At 46.2% G+C, this 22815-nt stretch overlaps 1 protein-coding gene across 9 annotated transcripts in view; it reads right to left on the bottom strand.

Moving 5' to 3' along the window:
• The window catches only part of REEP1 (receptor accessory protein 1), a 67549-nt gene that overhangs the window by 6569 nt on the left and 38165 nt on the right, over positions 1-22815 (bottom strand). For 2 of the 9 annotated variants that reach the window (XM_075420315.1, XM_075420319.1), the window contains exons 6-8: positions 21272-21322; positions 14338-14506; positions 6801-6836 (exon numbers count right to left, since the gene is read on the bottom strand). In XM_075420315.1, the coding sequence (XP_075276430.1) occupies positions 6801-6836; positions 14338-14506; positions 21272-21322 (256 nt within the window). Of the gene's footprint in view, positions 1-2838; positions 3198-4471; positions 4544-6800; positions 6837-14337; positions 14507-21271; positions 21323-22815 lie in introns of those variants that run through there. The other 7 variants (XR_012763961.1, XR_012763960.1, XM_075420320.1 and 4 more) reach the window with 7 other exon arrangements.

Below are 22815 nucleotides of genomic sequence, written 5' to 3'. Positions count from 1 at the left end.
CTTGCACCTCTCTAAACTGATGAAAAAAGGAGTCACAGAATGAATCACAGAATCACAGAATGGTCGGGGTTGGAAGGGACCTCTGTGGGTCATCTAGTCCAACCCTCCTGCTGAAGCAGGGTCACCTACAGCAGGCTGCACAGGACCTTGTCCAGGCGGGGCTTGAATATCTCCAGAGAGGGAGACTCCACAACCTCCCTGGGCAGCCTGTTCCAGGGCTCCGTCACCCTCAGAGGGAAGAAGTTCTTCCTCATGTTCAGACGGAACTTCCTCTGCTTCAGTTTGTGCCCATTGCCCCCTGTCCTGTCGCTGGGCACCACTGAAAAGAGCTTGGCCCCATGAGTCAGGTTTGGTTTTAATGCTGTTTGTTCAGAGCTTGAGCAAAGGTGGAACCAAACGTGCCCAGATCTGCAGCTTGGTAAGTACTGCCCCCAGCCACAATTCATATGCCTGCTCTCAGCTGCCCGCTTCCCCAGAGGTCCCCGAGATGTGGACTGCAGGCTGGCCCAGCAACACACCCCCCAGCCACGCGCTGCTGTGAGGAGACAACGGCTTTCCCTGGGAAAAAGAGGGCTTCAGAGGGGACAGGATGGGGTGATGTTGGAGAACCAGAATCGGAGCATTCAGTGACCAGGCTGCGGAGACAGGAGCTGCTGAAGCGGAGAGCATCCAGGGTTAGGCAAATGTGCCCTGCTCCCTTCCTCCTGCAGCCAGCCGCCCCGCTGCAAAAGGAGACAGCAGGAACCGTCAGCCCTGATAACAGTCCTGGGAACCGCAATGGTTTTCTAGCGTATGTTATTTTCTCCGATATTATTCTCTCTCTTGAATTGGGCACTGGGTGACAAAGATATCCAGGCAGCTCTGCCACGCGCCTTGCTTGTCTCCATGATGGGCTCAGCCTCTGCAGGCTCCTCCGCTCCTCCCCATCAGCCTGAGCGTCACATCCACATCCTGGAAATGTTCGGGCAGATCAGGAAGAGAGCTCGGCCTCCAAGCCAGCACCTACTGCTTTGAGCCCCACAGCAGAGAGGTCTGTAAAGTCCACTGGAACTTGGGCTGAGGTCTTCTCCCCCGGTTCGTCTCATTGTGAACAATGAGGCACCGAAAATGAGCCAAATGAGAACCAGTTTTGCTTCAGCCTTACTGAACTGGGAAAGGGAAGAAGGGGGTCTATCCCAGGCCTCTCCACTACAGTTCTCACCATCGACAAGAGCAGATCTTGAAGGCACGGGGCCCTTTTTTTAACGCCCAGAGCTCCCTGCCCATCCAGCCTCAAGGAGGACATCTGTATCGTGGGCAATCCCAACCTTGTATTGATCTGGGGTGCCAGACTTTGTCCCATGTTTGTGGAAGCAATACCCTGTTGTGAGACTGGAAGCAACTCCTGTCCAAAGGGATGCTCCTGCGTGAGCGCCAACTCCAAAGTTGGGGGTTTTTTTGGTGAATAGAGTGATGACAGGATAAAACACTGATTTTCCTACACCAAGAGAGTGACTCCTCTAGAGGAGAAAATGTAAAGCCAGAGATTAACCCCAATAATAAGTGCACACGTGAGGAATTCATGAGAAAGGAGATGAAGGCTTACAGTGAATGGACGGGTTCTGGGACACCAAGGTTTGTTTCTGCAGAAGGGGCAGACCAAGAAGCAAAACACATTGTGAGGGCTGGGACAGGATTCTCGAGGACAGCACTTGGCCTCGAGTGACTCCTGTGTGTTTCTAAGCGCCGTCTTTAGGATCTGAAGCTGTGGGGCCTCAGGCCACTATCAGATGTCCCCAAAGTAGCAGAGCCAGCAGTGTGTGCGGCTCCAGGGAAGCAGCTGACAGCCCCTGGGACCGCGTCACCGCCGGGAGGTGGCTGTATAAAAGCACAGACCACACACCAGGCCTCTCCCCTGGCTCTCTCGTCTTTGGGAGACTCTCAGTCCTCATCTCAGAGCGGGCTGTTTCGGGTCTCTCCACTCCTTGCGTTTGTGGCTCCACACCTTTGCATGGAGGGGCAGAATTGCTGCAGAAGTGAGAAACTGGCTGGTGTGCCAGGGTGAAAGCTGCTGCTGCCTCTTGCAAATGTCTTGTCAGTATCCACACCAGATTACACTTCTCTTCAGAAAGGCAAGACAGAATCTGGCCATAAATAGTCTAAGGAAAGGGACCCCTTAATTCCAGTTCCTATCATCCTGTCCTAATTCCTTCAAGGGGAACCGATACAACCAACACATTGCGTGGGAAGCCCTGAAGCTGGGCATATTGCAAGTTAGACAGGGTTGGGATCTAAACTATTAAATGCACCACAGGGAACAACCCAGCATGGACAAGGGGATGTAGGGCCAGACTGTCGTCATCTTTAATCTCCATGATTCTACAAGGGCTGAAAAACCTCACTTGCAAAACTCTTGCTACAGCAACAGATGAGATTCAGCAGCAGGCTGTTTTTTCAGCAGTTGCTTTGATTCAAGCTCTGGTCTGTGCTCCCGTGTAAATCCGGAGTAAGTCCTATGGATTTTCATGGCACAACAGAGGTCAGGACCTGGCCCACTCTAACTACAGATGAGCAAACGACTTTGACCTAGATCCTCTGAAAAATCTGGACACTTAGATACAGTTACAGTGGGAATCAGGCACCCCAGTCCTTCTGAGAGAAGCTGGACCTCCCCTATTTCGCTGGACACAACAGTTCTTCCTCCCATCACTGTCATTCCTTGGGAGCAATGGGGAAAACCAGTCACAGATTACACAAGCCAGGAGGAAGGTATTATATTACTGTAAGGGAAGATAAAGTCACTCCAAAGCTAAGCTCTCCAACAGATAACTCATACAAAGAGGTTTGCACACCACTTAGTAAGAGCAAGAGAACAGATATTTATTATACGATGGCGATCAGCTTCTTTTCCCTGCAACAAAGATAAATTTGCCATCATTTCCAAACGACTTTGACCCAAGTCATGTACTTCCCCAACAGTTTTCATTGCCAAACCAAGAAGTTAGGAGCAGCCAACTCCACCAGCACACACTGCCCGGGAGCCACAAAGCAGAGGCAGACACCCGTTCCAAAGCTGAAGTCAAGTGCAACCAAAGCAAACAAGTCTAATCACATCAACAAAGTCATCCGTTAATGAAAACACATCCCACAAATGATTAAGTTGTTAAACGCTAGTCTATTCCAAACACCTCAGGAGAAAACTCATGCAATCTGTAACACTTACATCAGAGTCCCATAATATTTACAGAGAGAAAAGGAAAGAATAAACTGTTAGGGGAAAACATTCAAGTGCAGAGGGGGAAGGAACATTGTTTCAGAGCACAGCAATCTTCATCTTTACTTTCATAATATCCATGGTTCAACTGGAGTTTATTAAATAACAATGAATGTTTTAACTTTCTGTTGCTAAAATGCAAAGGTACTTAAAGAACCCACTGATTTTCTATGAAAATTTTTCCTTCCCTGAAATAATCAAAATAAGTATGAAAGTATTTTTAAATACCCAAAGAAACTCCCAAATTGCCGTTCAGATGCAGCACTGCAAAGCGATGAAAATCATCCCTGTAAAAATTTGATTTCACATTTAGCAAAGGGAAGTTTTAAGGAACAAAATACCTAGAGCAACAGAAAGTTGTCCTTTGTTCCTCAAGCTCAACGAGAGAAAGGTTAAACAAAAAACCCCAAAACCTCCAGCACAAGAGCTGGAAGCAAAACTGTCTAAGAAGAAAAATGAAACCACCTCCACCATTCAATTGAATTAGTTCAGAGATACATGAACAGCCCCCTTGATGTAATATAGATTAGTTTTTTAAGAGTACTTTTCCCTGTAATAATCTCATGTGCAATTTGTAGCACACCACAAAGATGGGGTTGGATACACCTAATATACCAAGAAGGTGATTTGTTTAAAACACAATTAAATGAATGTCCCATTAAGCTCCTCCCTGAGCTGCGTGTGATTGTGTGTGATCTGTCACCTTGTCTTCAGGGTGACAACCACATGCAGGAAGAGATCCAACATTATTTTATTGGAAAAACTCCGGGGGCTGGCTTTATGCTGCAGCACCTTGTGCGTGGTGACTGAAGGTGCTGGCTAGGCTGACCATCAGGCACTGCCGAGCCGTAGTTTTTAAGGTGTACGTTACTGTACCAGTCGCCGTTATGGAGCACAACCTGTGGTGCACGCTCAAAAGACAGTCCCATTCATCACTCATGTCCTTGCACTTCTCTTACACTGCCCAAGGCTCCTGATCAGCCTTTTAGTATTAAATGCCCCTCACATACATGCAGCCGCAACAGTTCTCCTGACCTACAGCTGATTCTCCAATAACTGCTAGATATATTGATTCTCCAAAAGGATTGTTTCTCCCTCTCAGCCATGCCACAAGTCTTTGCAACAGCACCCAAGAGACATTAGTTGAGAGACTACCACTGAACATAATATTTGTTACTTCTTAAATGCCAGTTCCAAGCAAGCCTGTTTAATACTGACCAGCATTTAGGCATTTACCAGCCACTGCCAAAAGACAAACAGATATCCCTGGAGATTTTCACTCTGTCCTTCCTGAAGGGCAAAAAGAACTCTTACATAATTGTACCGTTGTTCTTTAATGCTGCTGCCTGACTTTCCACAGGTCAGGAACATAGCAGAGATAAATCAGAAACATTTGTGAAGGTCTGGGAAGAGTTTTGCCAGCAAAGGCCTGTCTCTGAACAAGGGCAAGAGCTGGCGCAGAAGCTGTCAAGAAGACATGCTGGAGTATATATAGCGGAACACGCTTGCATTTAGTGATGCTGCCCAGAGCAAAGGAGGATGAACGTCCTGAATTGTGTGATCAAGCGTTTGCTTGTGTCATGCGCAGACCACGAGGCCGGCTGGAGTGAGGCAGCTGGGCAGGAAAGAGCTCCTCTGCAAAGCAAACAGCTGGCCACATCCTCACGAAACCTTCTCCCAGGATATCATCCAGGGAGCAGGATGGGCAGACTTTATGCTCCCGCCAGCCTGTGCTCTCCTAAGAGCTGTGGGGGTTTCTATGAGTCAGCCAGCAAGAGAAACGGTTGAGTTTCACCTGCAAGAGCATTAAGGCAGCTGCTCCTGCCAAAAAGGCTGCATCACGGCTGTAAATCAGCCTTTAATGCTTGAGGTAAGGCTTGACTATAGGCCCATTTAGATTATAAACTCTTTGGAAATGAGTACTGTTAACAATTGTACTCTGAAACTGGCGACACAAAAATTTGCACCAAGGGAAGATGAGTGTCGATAGTGCAGGACAACTTAGTCCTAGCTAAACAAACTTAGCGTCTTTCTTCTCCCTGCTCTTTCTGGCGTTGAGAAAACGTGCTCGCATTACACAGTCAGCTCTCTAAGCTACCAAAGCTGCACTTACAAAGGAGCATTTTAAATGGCAGGCCGTTGTCTGAGAGTGCATTAATGCAGCTATTGCCTTGGAGACAGAGAAGGGGCAGCCTGTGGAGACAGAATGAACCCTCTGTGAGATAGAGCCTCAGCATATCCCTATTGACATGGTCCAAGGGACTGGATTATGTCGGGGGTGGGGGTGGAGAATAGTAAAACAAGCCAATCTGAAAGACAGGGCACGGAATTTGAACAAGATCAGTGTGACTTTGGGCCCAATTTGTAAACATATTGGACTGATTACTGTTTTGCCATCATTAAATGACTTTTCTAAGACTAACTCATGACTATTCAGCACTTAAGGATTCAGTGATTCTTTCTGTAAGTAACACTGAAGTCAAATCCACAAAATCAGGTCACCACCCTCCAGGCAGTAATGCTGCACGGCACCTCAGGTGCAAGGCAGCGGGACGGCACACACTACTACTCTGGAGGTGACACGAGCCTTCAGCGATGGCTGCAGCACGGTGGCAGCACCGTTATCCTTCAGTCCCTCTGCTGCTGTTCCCAGGCTGATTGCAGTGTGCAAAATAAACAAAAAGCACAGAAGAGGAGAAGTAAAGGAGTTACAAAGGTCTTTTACTTCCACCAACATGAGATGCTGCCAGGCTGGATTTCTGCTTTCTCCCTAGACGTGCTGCTTGGCAGCCTCCTCCTCTGGCATGCCCAAATCGGAGGCCTCCCCAGGCTTCCCCCTCCTTTCATCTGCCACCGGGACAAAATGCAGAAGTGATACGGCTCAGCTCTTAGCAACCAAACTAACTGGCGCAGCATTGAAAAGCCCACCGGCAGCTAGACCGTGCACTACACTCCTAAGTTTGTAAACACAAGCAACACTGAGGACAGTGGGACATTTTTTAAAACAGGGTCTAGCACAGACTGAAGCAGGGAGAGTCTGTTCAACCCTATTTCATCGTGCCAGGGTCTGCTACTGGGCTTTGTAGTTTAGCCCGCTCATCCCAAACACAAGCGTCCTCTCCACCAACAGAGAAACACGTGCCAATCCTTAGGGAACCGGGCGAACCAGCGCTGGGACTGAGGAAGGTTTGCTCTTGCTGGTTTCCCTGTGGTTTTACACTAGTGCTGGGGGACACAGGGCAGAGTTGCACCAGTGCAGCAAGAACAGTGCTACATCCTCTAGAGCAGAAAGGACTGAGATTTTTCTCCAGAGAAGCGCTCCCCAGCCTTGAGTAAAACAGGTCAGTAAGGTGAGGAGCACCACAACACTTGCCATCAGCACACACACAGCTCACAAACCCGCTCACAGCCTGGCCTTCCCCAGACTTGTTCCCCTGGTGTTAGGAAACCCAGTGAGTAAGAGCGGCAGGAGCAAGCCAGGCTGGGGAACGCAGCCATGCCCGAGAGGGATGTGTGGGTACGGGGTCGCAGGAAATCCAGCACTCACCTCGGAGGAGTCGGCACACTGAGCAACACGTGCACACTGAAAGAGGAGCTGAGCGTTAGGAACTCATCAGGCTAAGCTGTCTCTCAGAAGACACTTGGTATTATCCTGAGGTGGACTTCACGGCCCCCATGTGCGTTAAGAGACGATCGTCTCCATTCACCAGCACAGAGCACAGACTCAGGAACGTGCCTCAGCCCAGGCTCTGTGCCTAACGGGTGTTAGGGCTGGGATTACGTACAGCTCCCTGGCTCTGTTCTCAGATCAGTAAACAGAAATAACTCCTGACAGAGGGGCCTGGGAGCGTGGCTAAGCAATGGGTAACACAGAGCAAAAGGCTGTATGATAATAAACACAGGGTGCAATACTGGGACTTGTATTGCTACAGGCCTGGATTTTTTTCAGTAGATTTAGACTTCTACAAGCACTGGTGCAGCCATTCACGCAGCTTCTGCAGGAAAAATATCCACAGATCCCTGACCTTCCTAAATCAGGAACGTGCTGAGGAGTCCTGCAGGAATTACATTTTGGTGAAACTGCTGTAAGAATGAAAAGCAAGCAAGGGAATTGCATTGCACCCTTCAGTGCAAATGCAGGTGATTCCCAGCTGTTCATAAAATCATGACCTTTACACTTTCATCTTGTGGATAGCTTGTGTTCCAGGAAACAGCCTAGAAATAATTTCCCATTTGAGCCTTCAAATTTAAACCTCACAGTAGCATCAATGACTCCAGATAAAAAAATCTTTTGGAGAAAAAAAAGGTTTGAGCTCTGTGTGATTTCTTTGGTCATGATTATCCTGCACTGTAAACACTGAAAGTTCTTCCATAGTTTCACAGTCATTTTAAACCAGCATAAACCAGCGCTGCTGCTGAAAGCAGATGTCCCATTCATTGCCCCTCGTTCTCCGGCCTCCACCCTCCTCACCCTTTTGCTGATGTCTGTGCTGATGGTCAAGAGCAACATGGAAGCAAGGAACAGCATTTAACTTGGACCAGCTCCCTGGTTGGGGTCAGCATATAGAAATAAGATTTAAACATGTGCAAGGGAAAGGATGGTACGGGGCACAAGCCAGCAGCTGGGTCATACCCTTTCAACAGGAGTGCTGGCACACACTGTCTGGATGCTGCCATGAAACTACGGCCTTTGCATAAAACAGATGAGTCTCAACCAACCTCAGGAGATCTGCTGTGGGTTTAGCCTCTGATTTTACACAGAAGGTAGCTGATCACATATTTATGAAGGTTTATTCTCGGAGAGCTTGTACAACACATACCTAGTGCGTTGTTCTCACACACCTTTCTGCAGTTTTTCTGGTTGGTGAGGACTGACCTATCCAGACATACCCTGAATGCTGATATTCCCCCACTTCTGTTCTCTCCTGCAAAGCCTTCAGCACTTCAGTGCAAAACCAGGAAACAGCATTGACTCTCCTGCACAGAGGAGTGGAGGGTATCAGAGAGCACACTGCGCATTTCTGCTTTGAAATCATTCCAGCTGAGGATGATCTCTGCCTGGGGTAAGCTTAAGCAGAAAGGGCACTCGGTCTGGGCAACACAGAGGGTGGCTCCGTCTTACGTACCCTCTGGCCCAGACAGCGTCAGCTCTGGACACTGACCATCCCGTGATGCAACGCAAACCTCCTGCTGCTGAGGTATGTCCCACTGACTCACCCAAAAGCAGGGCTGGCCTCCAGTGCCCAGCCCACTCTGCAGGTTTCCACTGACATCAGCAACTGAGAGACAAGTTTGCATCAGCTGTGGGATTGAGCTATGTGATACAGTGGCCAATATCCCACTCTAGTCACACGTGTCACTCACCAGCCACTGTCCAGGATGCTTTTAAGGCAACACTGTAAGGTTAAGAAGTGCAAAAGCCCCCCACTGTTAATAAAGACATGTCTGTATGTGGATTTTTACTGGACATGTGCCAGAACGACAGGGTTGCCTTGAAAAATATTTGGAAATGTTGTTCTGGAGCTTCCAGTTTTCCATAACAATGAGTAGCCACACAACATTTACAGTTCCCAAAGGAAAGGGTGGTTCTGCCTGTGGAAGGAGCACAGGTTGGAACATGCAATGAAGCTAAAACATCACAGGGTGCCAGGACACTGAACTGAGAAACACTGAACTAAGAGCAAACCAAAAGATCAGATAAAGAGGACAGGTGGCGGGCCTGCTACCTGGAGGATGGGCAATCACTGTGTTTCCACGGTGTGTGTCAAAGCAAGGAGTGCACGTGCTTCACAGGAGCAGCTGCGATGCCTCACGTAATGCGCTGCGTGTGGGGTCAGCAGCCACACACAAAGCATGGCAAAAGCAGCCTTTGCCCCTTCGTGTCGTCTGCCTGTGGCTTGTGACGGGGTGTGAGGAGGAGGAGAAGGGTCTTTCTGTGGGACAGGTGTGAATACACCTGGAGCACCTGGAGCCCACTAGACACTGAGCAGTCCTGCGTGTGTGGACGGCTGTCCGCGTGAGCAGGACTGCTCAGCGTATAGCAGGCACCACTGAAAGACAGCAAAGACAGGAAAAGGTAGAGGGGGGGGAAAAAAAAGCGGCAAAAGGTAGAGGAAAAGCAGGGTTAATTTCCCTTCTCCGAAAGGCAACGCTTGCATATTCTGTTTCTCAGCTTCATAAGATGGTCTTCAGCAGGCAAAAATAAACCTTTGCTGTGTCTGCTCGTGGTCACTACCAGTGAACTGCCAAGCTGTTCACACAGTGTTTTGTGTCAAGAGGGGATTCAGAGAGTCACAACTCCATCTAACCAGCACCAGTCACGTTATAAAAATAACTGCAATGGAAATGAAACAAGCTGAGTGGTTATTCAACGTAGCCCAAGTGCAGCGTGGCCCTGCACCAGAGCCCACGGGTTGTCCCACTTTGGCCACAGCCAAAGCCCACTGGTGTCTTCTACGGGGTTCAGTGGGCTTGGAAGAATGCCCAAGAGATGTGAAACCAGACCCTGAACCACTCCTGGTGCTCACAGGGGGACTCAAGGGGGCTCACAGCAACAAATCTGAGTTTCAGCAGTCTCATCTGTGCAGGGAAGACAACAGACCTCTCTCCACCCCCTTGTCTTTCCAAATCACTTTCAGATATCATACCTGCTCTACTCACACAACGGGACTGGAACTGAGCAACACGAAGTTCCACACCAGATCTGGCTGTGTTTCCACTGCTCAGGGAATGGGACGCATCTAAACTCCAGTAAACTCAACCTCGAGAGCCAGCTCTTGTCTCTGCCTTACTGAGGGGGTGTGCTTCCATGCCCCATTTGTTCAGCAGCAAAACTGCTTGAGGAGCTTCTAGTTCCTGGCCACTTAATCTCAGATCAGCATACTTCACCTAAGGTCTCCCAAAAAAGTTATTTTGGAGGTTCCCCGTAAGGTGGATCAGTAAACTGGTCTAAGGCAAAAATAATCCCCCAAAACCAGTAATAAAGTATTTTTAATGTGGATCAAACACTGATTTAATGTAGGTCCCAAAAGTCTCCTTAAGCTGATTTAACCAACAGGAAAAAAATACGGGGATGTGAATATTGAAGTGAACACTCCAGAAATTCAGAACAGCAGTGCCAGATGAGATGAAAGGTCTGGTCAGGTCTGTCACCTGTCACTGGCAACAGCTGGCAGCAGTTGTGGAGGGCAGTGTATAACAAGAGGGTAAGCAACAACAGTACTTCCCCAGGACACGCTCCCACCAGTCATTGATTCACAGCTCAGGAACTGCCACAAACTGAGACCAAGAGCAGCAGGGCAGCTCCCCACACGCCAGCAGGTTTTGCAGTGAAAACCTCACAGCATGAGAAAGTAAACTCCGTTTTTTCCAGGGTGGGTTTGCTGCCTTAGGAACACGGCTACGCCATTTTCAGGATTTCTTCCCAAGTCTACAGCTCTTTACTAATGGAGCGCTTGAGTGACCATAGCTAGGCTGTGAGGGTAGCACTTCATATCTCCTTATCATAAGGCTACTATCCTCTCTTTGATATGGCTGTCTCTTCTGTTGAGAAAATTAAGAGCCTGTGCTAGACAGAAAACACATTCTTCAGCCTTTGTGCATCCCTGACAGCCATATGAGAAATAAAGGAAGCTACAAAAGCACTCCCATAGGCAGTCTGTGCATAAACTCCTTCACCAAACGCTGTGACCTCTGTAGGGCTGCGTGATGCTCACATGCACTCCCAGGCATGGAGATGCCAGTCCCAAAGTGATAAGGGTTATAACTGCTACTGCAGCGCTTGGCTTTTCCACCTGTAGGGTTGGTTGTGGACCCCTTCCTCGGGCAAACCTCACGTGCGGCAGCACTCCTCAACACATCCAGTCAAAATAACGCTTCAGGTCCCTGTCCCTGCCACGGTTACTGATCAGTTGTAAACTCAGGCAGTGACTTTGAAAGCTGCACTTGCAGAGGACTGTAACAAGTTGGTGCAGTGGCAAGACAGAGCACTGTTACTAGAAACAGAGAAGCCTTCTTGCAAAACTGGCATCACAGACCAGACTTTTCCACAGGTATTTTACACATTATAATCACTGAAGTCAGGTGTACAGGAAATCATAGAATGGTAAGGGTTGGAAGGGACCTTAAAGATCATCTGGTTCCAAGCCACATAAGAAAGCCTCTCAGGCCACATTAGAAATCTTCTGAGGTATTAAGCTTAAAATACACGAGCATCTTCTACCGCATATGGCTTTCAGGACCCGGGCCTGGGAAGTACAATTTGTTCTGTTTTACAGACACCCTGAGGAACAAAGGTACACTCCAGGTAACACCAGTACTTTGCAACAAAGCGGGGTGTGAATTCATGTGTCCTAACCCACAGTCTTGCCTCCTAACCACCGCACTGCTTCTTCTGCAGACATAGGAGCCGTTCCTTCAAGCCTCCTCTGAAAGTCTCCATAAAGCAGCGTTTCTACTCAGACCAAGGGTACAATGCTTGCAGGCCCAGACAGGCTCTCCACTGATGTTCTTAAAGTCGTTTAGTGTACCTCAGCTACTGCTGTCAGGCTTTCTAACAGCTGGTTCAAAAGACCTTTTACAAGAAAGGTGAGGTCTTCAGCTGAGTCATCCTCATGTCGAACAGACAATCGGGAGTATTTTTGCTGACTTCCTCTGACGTCAGACCAAGTCCCGTTATCTCTAAAGCAGGAATACAAAGAGAAGTCTAACGTTTCTGTGAGACAGTGGGGACTGCTGACATGGACATCTGTGTTATCTGAGGGCTTTGGGACAGGAAAAAGAGCTGTGTGTCAGCTGTTCTGTAGTGACTGCTCACGCACATCCTCATTTATGTACATATTACATGTATATATAGCATACTAACAGGCAGCAGCAAATTCTGTCTGCCCCTTGCTTATGTGCAACATTCCAACTAAACAAATATGGAAGGTGGAGTGCTGGGACCATGTCTGGGCTTGGTGTGCCTCGAACAGTGTCATCTCACCCCGAATACAGGCCTCAGGGTGTGATACAGTCTGGCTGATAGACCACACTCTTCCACGCACACACACAATAGTTATGACTGATCAATTCGCCTCTCTAGGCATTCTGACTACACGTATAATTGTGCCCACACAAAACAGCACAAGGACTGGAGAGACCAGGACCGCCTCTTAATCACTTAATCTGATTAAAAGTCAGAGCAAAACTGCAGCCGTGGTTTTCCACACAGCATGATGCCACCACCTGCAAGTGAAATTACCCTCGGGAGGTGCCTCTCCGTGTTGCCTGTGGGTGGAGCAGGGGCCTGCAAGCATTCTCCTAGGTCAGGGACCTCAAAGAAATCACTACGTGAGATGGGACAGAGAAAGGTCTTGGAAGATTTCGCAGCTTGGTGTGGCTTTCATTAAAAGAAGAATTAAAAACAACATCCCAAATTACTCGGATGCAAAAATTTGTGATAAACACTAGACTTAGTTTGAAAAGTTTATGAAAAATTCAATTTTCCAGAGATTCATTTTGAGAGATCCTTGTACGGTATTGATATGAAACCAGAACAAAATCAAAAACTTTTCGCGTGTTAAGACAGAGGGGGTTGTGGCCAGGTGAGCTGAGTTCGCTGCCTTAAGAAAAAAACTACAAAGGCTGCTCCACACAACACGGAATTAAGACAACTAAATTATGCTTTATTTGTGCCATTTGTTATTTTGGTCTAAATGATATGTGAATTTTTTTTTTGAGTAAGAGTTTTATATTCTGTGTGTGAACACTTCACTTTCAGATTGATTACTGCAAGAGAAATGTATACAAGACCTCACATAAACATCAGAATAAAACCACTGTGCACCAACACTAGCTATTTCACTTTACCTGTAAAGAGAATTTATTCAATAGATTATGTCAAAAAGAAATAAACAGAGAAGTCTGTGAACTATAATTCTGAGAATCTGTAAAGGATTTGAAGGATACTCTTTAGGAAGGACAAGACATGACATTGCTAACACATTCCAAAACTAAAGCACACAGGAAGGGGTAGCAATCTACAGAGTCTTCAAACACAGTGAATGTTTGCACAGATCTCAACACACACAGACCGAAACTGCTAAATTTCAAACTTTTCAGCATATGTTTCACAAGCTAACAAATGCAACACGCCTGCAACTTTCTGTGGCTTCTCATCACGGCAGTTGCATGATCCTTGGTGGTGTTCAGGAATCCCAGAAGCCATCTGGAACCCCCTGCTTGGGATAACCCTCCATGTCTCAGTTTTTGAGATGTAATCTGCAAAGCTATCGCCACTTTAATGTTTTGGATCTGGGCTCACAAAGATTTTCTTCACCAAGCTTGAACTAAATTTTTGTAATTAAATCCTCAGGAATGGATCTTATTCCCACCATGATGCTTCCTCCCTTTGTTCTTTCAGAATTTGAAAGCAAACCATTGCCCTTCAGAGAGACTTGATTTCCGTAACCGTGCTTATGCAGACGTCCTTCATATCGTAAACAGCTATTAGATCTTGGTCTCTGCTTCTAGGAGAGCTTTATATAGGTTTTATTTCTCAGTAGGCTTCATCAGTGATAAAGTTCTGGCACTACAACTGTGAAGTGTCGTAACAGCTACTGTACCGTCTAGAAGCAGCACAAGTGGGCCTAATTCAAACCAGATATCCATTAGAACTCACATTTATGTTTAGGTGACATGAGAGAGAGAGGCTGTATCACCATATGGGGGCTGTGATAATAATAACTGCCCACTACTGTGCATTCTTATCTCCCCTTTTTGCACTTCCATTAGTCCCTCTCATTGAAAGCCCACCTCAGCTTGCAGCCCAGAGCCTAACTTTCCAGTTCAAATTGCAAGAACCGTGCTGGCTGCCTTCCATGCTCAAGTCCAGTCCTTGGTACCTGCCAGGAATAGTAACCAGCAAATGAAGATACTGTTTTCTCTCTTAAGTGCCAAGAGATTCAACAGCGTGTCTGTGTCTGTGAATTCTGGTATGTGCTGTCTGCAATGTTTGTTTCTATATATTCCTGCCAACTGCATGACTTCATTCAGCTGCATGATATTCCAGACAACACAACACTGAAAATAAGGCTGGCACTTACCTGAGCTGCCAGTGCCTTCCGATGCACTTCTGGATGTTTTTGGCTGGCTCTGTTTGCTACTTGTTCGTACAGTGACCGAAGGAGGAACAGTGCTGCTGCTGTCTCCACGAATCGTCGAGAGATCCTGCATGCTAAAGCTCCTTAGTCTCTCAGACAGGGCCCCCTGTCCCTAGTTAAACAAGCAAAGAAATAACATATACATAAAAGTTAAATGCCACAGTGCATTTTGAGCCTTTCTCCTCCCTAGCTCTTTGAAACCCATTAGGACAACAGGAAAAGAAAAAATTGCCTGGTCCAGTAACCTGGAGAGGACAAAAATGAGTTGTTAAAAGCATCATTTCCCTCTCTTTGCTCTTCGTTTTGGAGTGGTTCTACACACAAAGTCATTAAAATTTTTGACAGCCAGCATCTCTGATTCTTCAATGCAGTCGTTTGAGCTCAGAGCAGCCTTGGCCACATCTAAAGGAGCAGGATGTCGTGGCGTCTTTCTAGTAGGTACTTTTCTTCACTAGGATCTAAGACAAATAGGTGCTTGGCTTCAGAAACACAATTAAATAGTCTGCATCAAAATAACTGCCTTTTAATCATCTGTGATGATACTCACCCAGCTGTTCTCAGTCACACACAGAATTTCCAGAGCAGAGAAAATTTGAAATTTTAAAGTAATAAAAAGTTATTGTTAAATGCAAAGAAATATTCTAGTGCTTTTTTCATGCAGCTTGAGGAAGAAATAAACACAGTATTTTTCTTTTTTTTTGAGACTAGTTCTCAATCAGGCAATATAGATATTCCTTGATGAAAAGAACGTAACTGTTCTTTGTAAAGGATCGGTGGATTAAAAAACACCTTTCATTAGAACTATATCCCACCAAAAAGTTGACTGTAAGTATACCTCTTTCCTAACTCTGTAGCCCTTATACTACACCACTGCCATAAACTAAGAATGCCAAAAAATACAATCAATACAGAACCTATCTCTCCTTCTCTGTTGACTACATTAAGTGACATTCAGAATATGAATAGCATTACTGATAAAAGGTACATTTAGGTTCTAACATTTTGTTGAGGGGAGCAAGGTCTAAAAGATACTTCACAGCATACAGTCTTGAAAAAAATACTGATATAAATACATAGAGCCTAATTCTAAAATTATTTCTGCTAGCGTAAATCAGGAAAAATTCAATGAATGCTTTAACTGAGGTGAAATCAGAAACATGGCAAACAACAGTAAATATTGCTCTGTTTAACAAAACAAGTAAGGCACATAGTAGCAATTCACACACCACTTTCATTTAGACTTGTAGTTGACAAAGCGGTACGTAAGTGGAAGTGCAGCCTGAACGCTGCCAGAGGGCTCTGAATTGGGGCTGGACCAGAATACAGCACTGCTCCCTTCTGGGCTGCAGATTTCAGTATGCTGCCCACAAAACCAGGGTGCAGGTGAGGGCCCAGTGGAGAGTACGCTCTGGTGCTGGCCCAGCATGGAGAAGGGACTCACCCTGACCATCTACGATCAAAGGCAAGACTGGACACATTCCTTGCTGAAGCAGTTAGGCAACACTGCCTGTCCCCTAGTGCACTGGCATTGATACCTTGGGAAGGCAATGCACTAATTTACCTGATTTACCAACATCACTTCAGAAATTCTGTATGTAGAGTAGTGGAAATATCAGTGCCTGTACGCCATATAAATTCATTAGCGCCTTACTGTTAGGGACTGTAAGTAGACAAGGCATCAGATGCTTACAACTATCGTCACTGTGACAGCTTGCAATTTCTACGTGCAAGAAAACTGCTAGATCAGTGATCTCCCAACTTTTCAGCCTGAAGCTTTTCATACAAGAGAAGCCCTTTAAGGGTTCAAACTTCCTTCTCAACTCCGTAGCACATCAACTTAAGCACAGGCAGGCTATACATCCTGGACTACAGCACTGCTCTGCATCAGCAAGAAGCAAACAGCACATGAGGATAACTTCTTCAGTGCCGTCCCAAAGAATCACCAGTAGAAATACACATCATCTAAAAATAATAAAATTGAACTGTCCTTTGTAGGGCAGAGTCACCTGGTGGAGCGAGCCAGGAAGTGGCACTGGGATTTTCCTCTTCGTTTTACTGAATCATTGGTTTGTTAAGTTTTCTCTATGTATATTGTATTTGGCAGCATTTTGCCTTTAGCTTTTCTGCAGGCTATTACAGAGAAGTTTCCACACACCCACCATGCTCTTCCTGCAGACTTACTTTGCTGTTTCTCATTAGCCTGTTCTACTTCTCAAAATATTTTAAATGGAGGGGGCTTTTTTGCTGGTATACTGAGACATCTTATTTTGCTTATTTTATGTGCTTGGCAGTGGAGTCCATAGAGCTACTGTTTTGTTAAAATCTCACCTCTCCCCTCTCACTCTCAAACCTGCCACAAGAGCTGATATCTGAATTTTGGCTCATTTCCTGCCAGTGGCCGAGCCACTCTTGGGACATGTTCTCACTCCAGCAGGCATCTCAATCTTTTCTTCTTAGGCCAGTCTAAAGTACATCTACTCCGCAGTCTGTGACAGCACCTGTCACTGGGCCGGTGCACTGAAATTCCCCTGCGTGGCTGGTCAGCTGGGTGCGATCTCATCTGCCCAGAACCTGGTGCGGTGCAGCTCTGGGTGGGTTTTGTAGCTTGCACTGAATTCCTGCGCTGCCACCCTATTCTCAGTAACTGGCTTCAAGCTAACACAAGACGTCCCACCCCGCAGTTTGACTACAGCAGACAGATCCCTAGCGAGAGCAAGCTGAGAGCAATCAGATCACTAAATGATATTTTGCTGTTGCAGAATGACTGGACCAGCAACGCCGGAGGGTTAGCAACTGATGAGCTGCTGTAACCCGAGTGCTGTATTCCTCCTGCACCACCAGCTCAAGTGTCAGCAGTGCTCAAGCTTTTACCCTCCTCCCAGCTGCTCTGCTCAGCCAGCTAACCCAAAGACCATTTCGTTCCAGCGAGCAATTCATGTACGTGGACATGAGTCAAATTAGAGAAGAAATTCGTGTGTCACACCAGCCTGGCAGGGAAGATGACATTAATGTATCCTTTTGCACGGAAAATGAAGAAGATATGCTAATATTCTTGCTTTGCAACTTGTGATGTAGTGGCATATACAATCAAAAGCCCCAGAGACAGCTTTGAAACAACAAGGGCCTGATACGTGCCTGTCAGCTGTGGGTCTGTTATATTAGTGTGTAATATGTACAGCCACAGCCCTAAACACAGTCACGCCAGATGTGCTAAACAACTTTGACTTTATAAAGTAAAAGGAAATTAAAATTGTCTATTCTTGATTTTTGCTTTAACTTAACCTGAGTTTATAACAGCAAAGATAAAGGTTCACATCATACAGATAACAGCAAAATATTACTGTTCCTACCATTCCATGAAACAGTTTGTGCAGATCTCAGAAATGGCAGGGATAGCAAAGGCTCAGGCTGAGTGAGGACAGCGAACAAAGGTGAAAGCCTGTGGAGTTCCCTTCCATTTCTCTTCTTTCAAATTTTTGCACCTTCAGTCTTTGTAGCGATAGACTTAACTGCTCATAGGGCACAATGTAATACTCACAATTCTTTCCCAGTTGCAACATTTCTACCTGACCCCAACTAGAAACACAACAGAAGTTCCAGGGTGACCTTAGAGCAGCCTTCCAGTGCCTGAAGGGGCTACAGGAAGGATGGAGAGGGGCTTTTCACAAGGGCGTGTAGTGATAGGACAAGGGGGAATGGCTCTAAACTAAAAGAGAGCAAATTTAGATTAGATATTAGGAAGAAATTCTTCACCATGAGGGCAGTGAGGCCCTGGCCCAGGCTGCCCAGAGAAGCTGTGGCTGCCCCCTCCCTGGCAGGGTTCAAGGCCAGGTTGGATGGAGCTCTGAGCAACCTGGTCTGGTGGAAGGGGTCCCTGCTCATGGCAGGGCGGTTGGAACCAGATGACCTTTAAGGTCCCTTCTAACCCAAACCATTCTATGATTCTATGATTACAACAGAACAAGGGCGTTTTCAGAGTAAAATGGAAAATGTTGTTACCAGTCTTCACTTCCCTGACAAATAAGCAGCTGCTGCTTATGAAATCACAAATATTTGAAAAGCCAGCACGGTGAGGGTTTGCACTGCTGTAGTTACATGTTTTAGCCATAAAGACTTTATCCAGCTGTAGCGCTTATTATTCCACAATAAGACTTACAGCTTATTAACAAAAAAAATCCAAGTTAATAGCTTTATCTCACAACTGAATAGATTTAGCACAGCACACATCCTGGGCCATGTTTGGTTAAAACAATCATGTTGAAGACGAAGAGCAGCTGTTTCGGGCATTCTTGTTTACCATCTTGGCTGTGACCATACAGATGCTCTTCCAACCGCTGCAGACATGGGAGGTGTCCTAGGAGTTTCACCACACCATGTGTCCACACAGAGAGAAGATCCAGGTCCTGAAGCTATGTCTGCGCTGCAGGCCAGAGGCATGTTTGCAGCACGTCCACACGGATCTGGGCTAGTTTTCTCCTAGTGAGTGTGACAGCAGGAATATCATGACAGTAGCTGTGGTAACAACATTTCACTGTGTCAACAGCAAAACAGCATGGTGGTATTATACAACCTTTTGAAAATGGGGACTGGGAGAGCTGGGGGACTACGGATGACACCACCTCTCTCTCTCCTCTCACTGAACACCAACTGCCCTGTCATGATGATTGTGCTGGCAGTGTGAGACCTGTGTTTTGGGGACTTCACCCCCTGGCAGAGGACACAAGCATGAAGTGGTGCTACAAGACTGAGCCGTACTCTCCCCTGGGCACAACACTGCTTGTTTAGACTCAAATTCTACCTCATCCAGCTTCTACTAGGACACAGGACTGTCCCCTTAAGCATGGCACTTCTGATCTGGTAGACAACGATTTTGCTAGATGGTGAGGTTTTGGCAGCAATAAGTGACAGGAGGTGTGTCTCTGTTTCCTGCTCACTATAGTGTGGCTGATCCCAAATTCACCTGATCTTCTTGTCCCTAGGAAAGTTCACCCCATAGGTGAAGGTACAGCACAAGCTGAAAGCGGACCTCATTCAGGCCTACTTCACCTCTTCTTCTCCCAGGACCCACCAACCTCGCTAGGTCCATACATGGGACACTTCTCTCTTACAGGGGTAGAGAAGGGCCAGGCTGCGGCATGGCTCAGTGCTGCTGAATAGGACAAGAGACAAATACTAAAAGGGACACAGTGATATCGTCCACCAGTAACTGTTATCGCTTGGTATCAACCTTATTTAGATTTGTGACACTACCAATGGTATTAGGGCATTGCCCATCAGGACATGGACATTCAAGCTGCAGAAGCTCATCTGTGATTCAAAGGGAAGTTGAAGCTCCCATCCATATGGCATAGTAATTAATCTAAAACTAATCAAGGTACATCTCTACCTGCTTCAGCCAAAATTGCAACTGTAGTATAGGCATTCCTTACTTCCCCACATCTAGCACATTCTCTCCTTATCTTTGTAAAGAGTGGGACAAAACAGTATCAAAATACTGAGCTTTCAAAGCCAGCTAACCTTCATTCTACCTGCCTCTAAATGTTGCAGACATCATCATCTCCAGAAATTAACATTAACCTCTGTAGGACCAGAGCACTGATGCAACCAATATTTGCTTGGAAGGATCAGAAATCTCAACCCTTTCCAAAATTGGAAGCCATTATTGTCAGGCACTCTAAAAGGTGCTCCATCAGAAATAATTGCAATTGTCTTCATTACTTTGCCTCTCTATAATTAATCACTGCATTCACATTTGAAGTAAAATTTTTTAGACGGAGATGGATTTAAAAGTCTGGAAAAACTGGGTTTACAGACAATGGAAATATTCATTAAAAATATTCTACATACGTAGATAACTTTACATAGGCTTTAGGTAAATAAAATCAGGCACATAATTTAAAAATTTGCGATTTATATAACAAAGTCCCATTAAATAGGATCTAAATATAAGCAAATAACAGTGTCTAGATTTTATCATACCTTCAGTCTGGCAATCTGAAAGAATTCTGTAGATGTTATTTAGGCTTCAAAACACCTCTCATACCTACAAACTCCATTGTGCAGCTGTGGAAACTACAACACAGCACGGTGAAGTGACACAGATCAGGAACCAAAAAATGTCAAGTCATGAAGGAGAAGCTTTTAATACGGTCAGTGTTAATACAGGATGGCACCTTCTGGCCTTCTGCATCTTAGGATCAGTAGTTAATGGACAGGCAAGGGAACACTAAGTCACGCTCACCACACTTCCAGCACAATGGTAAACCTGTTAATGTTCTCTTTTTGCTGTAACTTTGGTTAGCACTTCCCTCCCATGCTAGCAGACATGTCTGCATGCATGTTACAGCCTCCATCCTGCAGATGTTCACCACAAGGTTTAGCACAGATTCCTCAGTCATCAGTTATTTCTACGGTGTCAGCTGGACCTCCCCAATCACACCTATCAGAAGATGGTTGCAGAGATGCATCTTCACTTCTGAGCCAAGTGCTGGCCTTGCTAGCTCCACTGCAACCCCAGCCATCCTAATGGGATCACAGCAGTGGGAGAGAAGGCTCCCTTTATCCATCAACGAGAAAACAGCAGCAAACGCAGCAGCTTGGCCAATGCAGTAGCAGCAACCTGAGTTAAATGGATTTGCCACATACAAAGCTCCCTACCTGGCTGCTGGAGGCTCTTGATTGCCAGCAGAGGACTTGGAAGGCACTTTGCTGATAAAATCAAAGTCAGGCTTTTAAAGCTCAGCACGCAGGATCTGCCCACTGGAAGTGGAGCAGACAGCATCTGGCCTTGGACCAATCTCAGCTGAAAAGAATTCAAACTAGTCTAACGGGGAGGCAGACATTAGTTAGGGGTTAGTAAAAGCACTCAGCAGATTACCTGCCCTTTTTTCTGGTCCAAAAACAAGTGTAAATGAAGCAGCTGAGAGACCTAGCAAGGGAAAAAAGAGAGCCATTGTGGCAACACACGTAAAAGCTTTGAGAATAAGGTCTGTTGGAAGCATAAGTAATCGAGGCGAGAGATGAGCATGACACTGGGCACCAATGTGCAGGGACTCACATACACATAAAAAGCAGGGACACCCACCTGTGGACTACACCTATGAATGTAGTTTCTCCCTTCCTCAGCTTTCCCAGAGAGATGAAGAAACCACTCCATAACCCCAACTGACTGGGTGTTACCTAGCAAGTGTGTTTAAAGAATAAAGCATATTATAAAGGCAACGGGCTGCCACTCCACTCTTTGCACTTGATTGATGCTTCCCACTTGAGAAACCCGCAGTGTCTGGCCACCTCTGTAATCCAGACTTAAGATCATTAAGAACAGAGTGCATTTATGACTAATTTAGGCACAGGATTAGGTGAGAGACATGTGGCAGTCATTTTAGTCCTCCTGACGGACAGGTCTGAGAAGGAAGGTAACGCTGGGGAATTACTCACAGCAGAGGGGGAGTTTGCACGCAGAAGCGTATCGCGCCTCGCTGTAGGCAGGCCCTGCTAAGAGCAAAACCATCAGCTTTATCCTCTGAGCACAGGCCTGAGTGAAGGAGGAAACTGAACACAAAATTCTACAAGCAGTATCCTCACGGCCAGGGCCTGCGTGCCATGCCTAGCCTGGAACAACTACCCGGTTTGGAGATGTCAGACAGTACTAAAGACTCAAAGGGAAACCAGCTGACATTAATGTTGATGGTGGAAACTTAATTTCATCCACCCTTTTTGTTTGTGCAGTTCATTTCCTCTCCTGGGGACTGTTTGTTATTGTCTCTCCCAGCCTGGTCTCTCTGCATAAATTTATTGTTTGGTTCTGCTGTCCTGTGCATTCACTGGCTATTGTCTGCTTCTCAGAGACACCAGCGAAAGAGCCAACAACAGGGAAAAACTGGAAACAGCTACCTGGATTATATCTCAAACAGTGCTGGGTTTTTATTGATTTGGGAAAAACAGATTCTCTAAGATGGAATGATGCAAGATACATCACACCATCACAGGAACAGTTCACGAAATAAATATATACCTTTCAAGAAAGCCATTCGTTGTTCCTCTTTGTTCATGTAGCATTGCTCAGCCATGAGATCTTTGATTTTGGACCCCAAATGGAGATCTTTTAAAGGAAGCTACTTTGAAAAGCAGCACGCTCAGCCCTTCTGAGATAACACTACAGGGTCTCCAAGTGTTTCTCAAACGGCATATTCTAAATCGCTCCTGACTTCCACAACTCTTTGCCATGTCACAGACCAAGGCACACAACGTGACCACTCCAGACACACTATTAAGCAGACTGGACAGAACTGTTGGCTGATAGGTTTGGTAAGCAAAGAAACAATCTCCCTCCGAGCAGTGGGATCGCATCGTTACAAAGCGGCTTTATCCAGCTTCTTGAATGGAAGGGTGGTCTCCACCCCCTGCCTCCCTCTTTCCCGA

The sequence above is a fragment of the Opisthocomus hoazin genome, chromosome 5 (genome assembly GCF_030867145.1).
Source record: "Opisthocomus hoazin isolate bOpiHoa1 chromosome 5, bOpiHoa1.hap1, whole genome shotgun sequence".
NCBI lineage: Eukaryota > Metazoa > Chordata > Aves > Opisthocomiformes > Opisthocomidae > Opisthocomus > Opisthocomus hoazin.
Note: the sequence above shows the minus strand (reverse complement) of the source record. Positions and strands in the feature narration are given on the sequence as shown.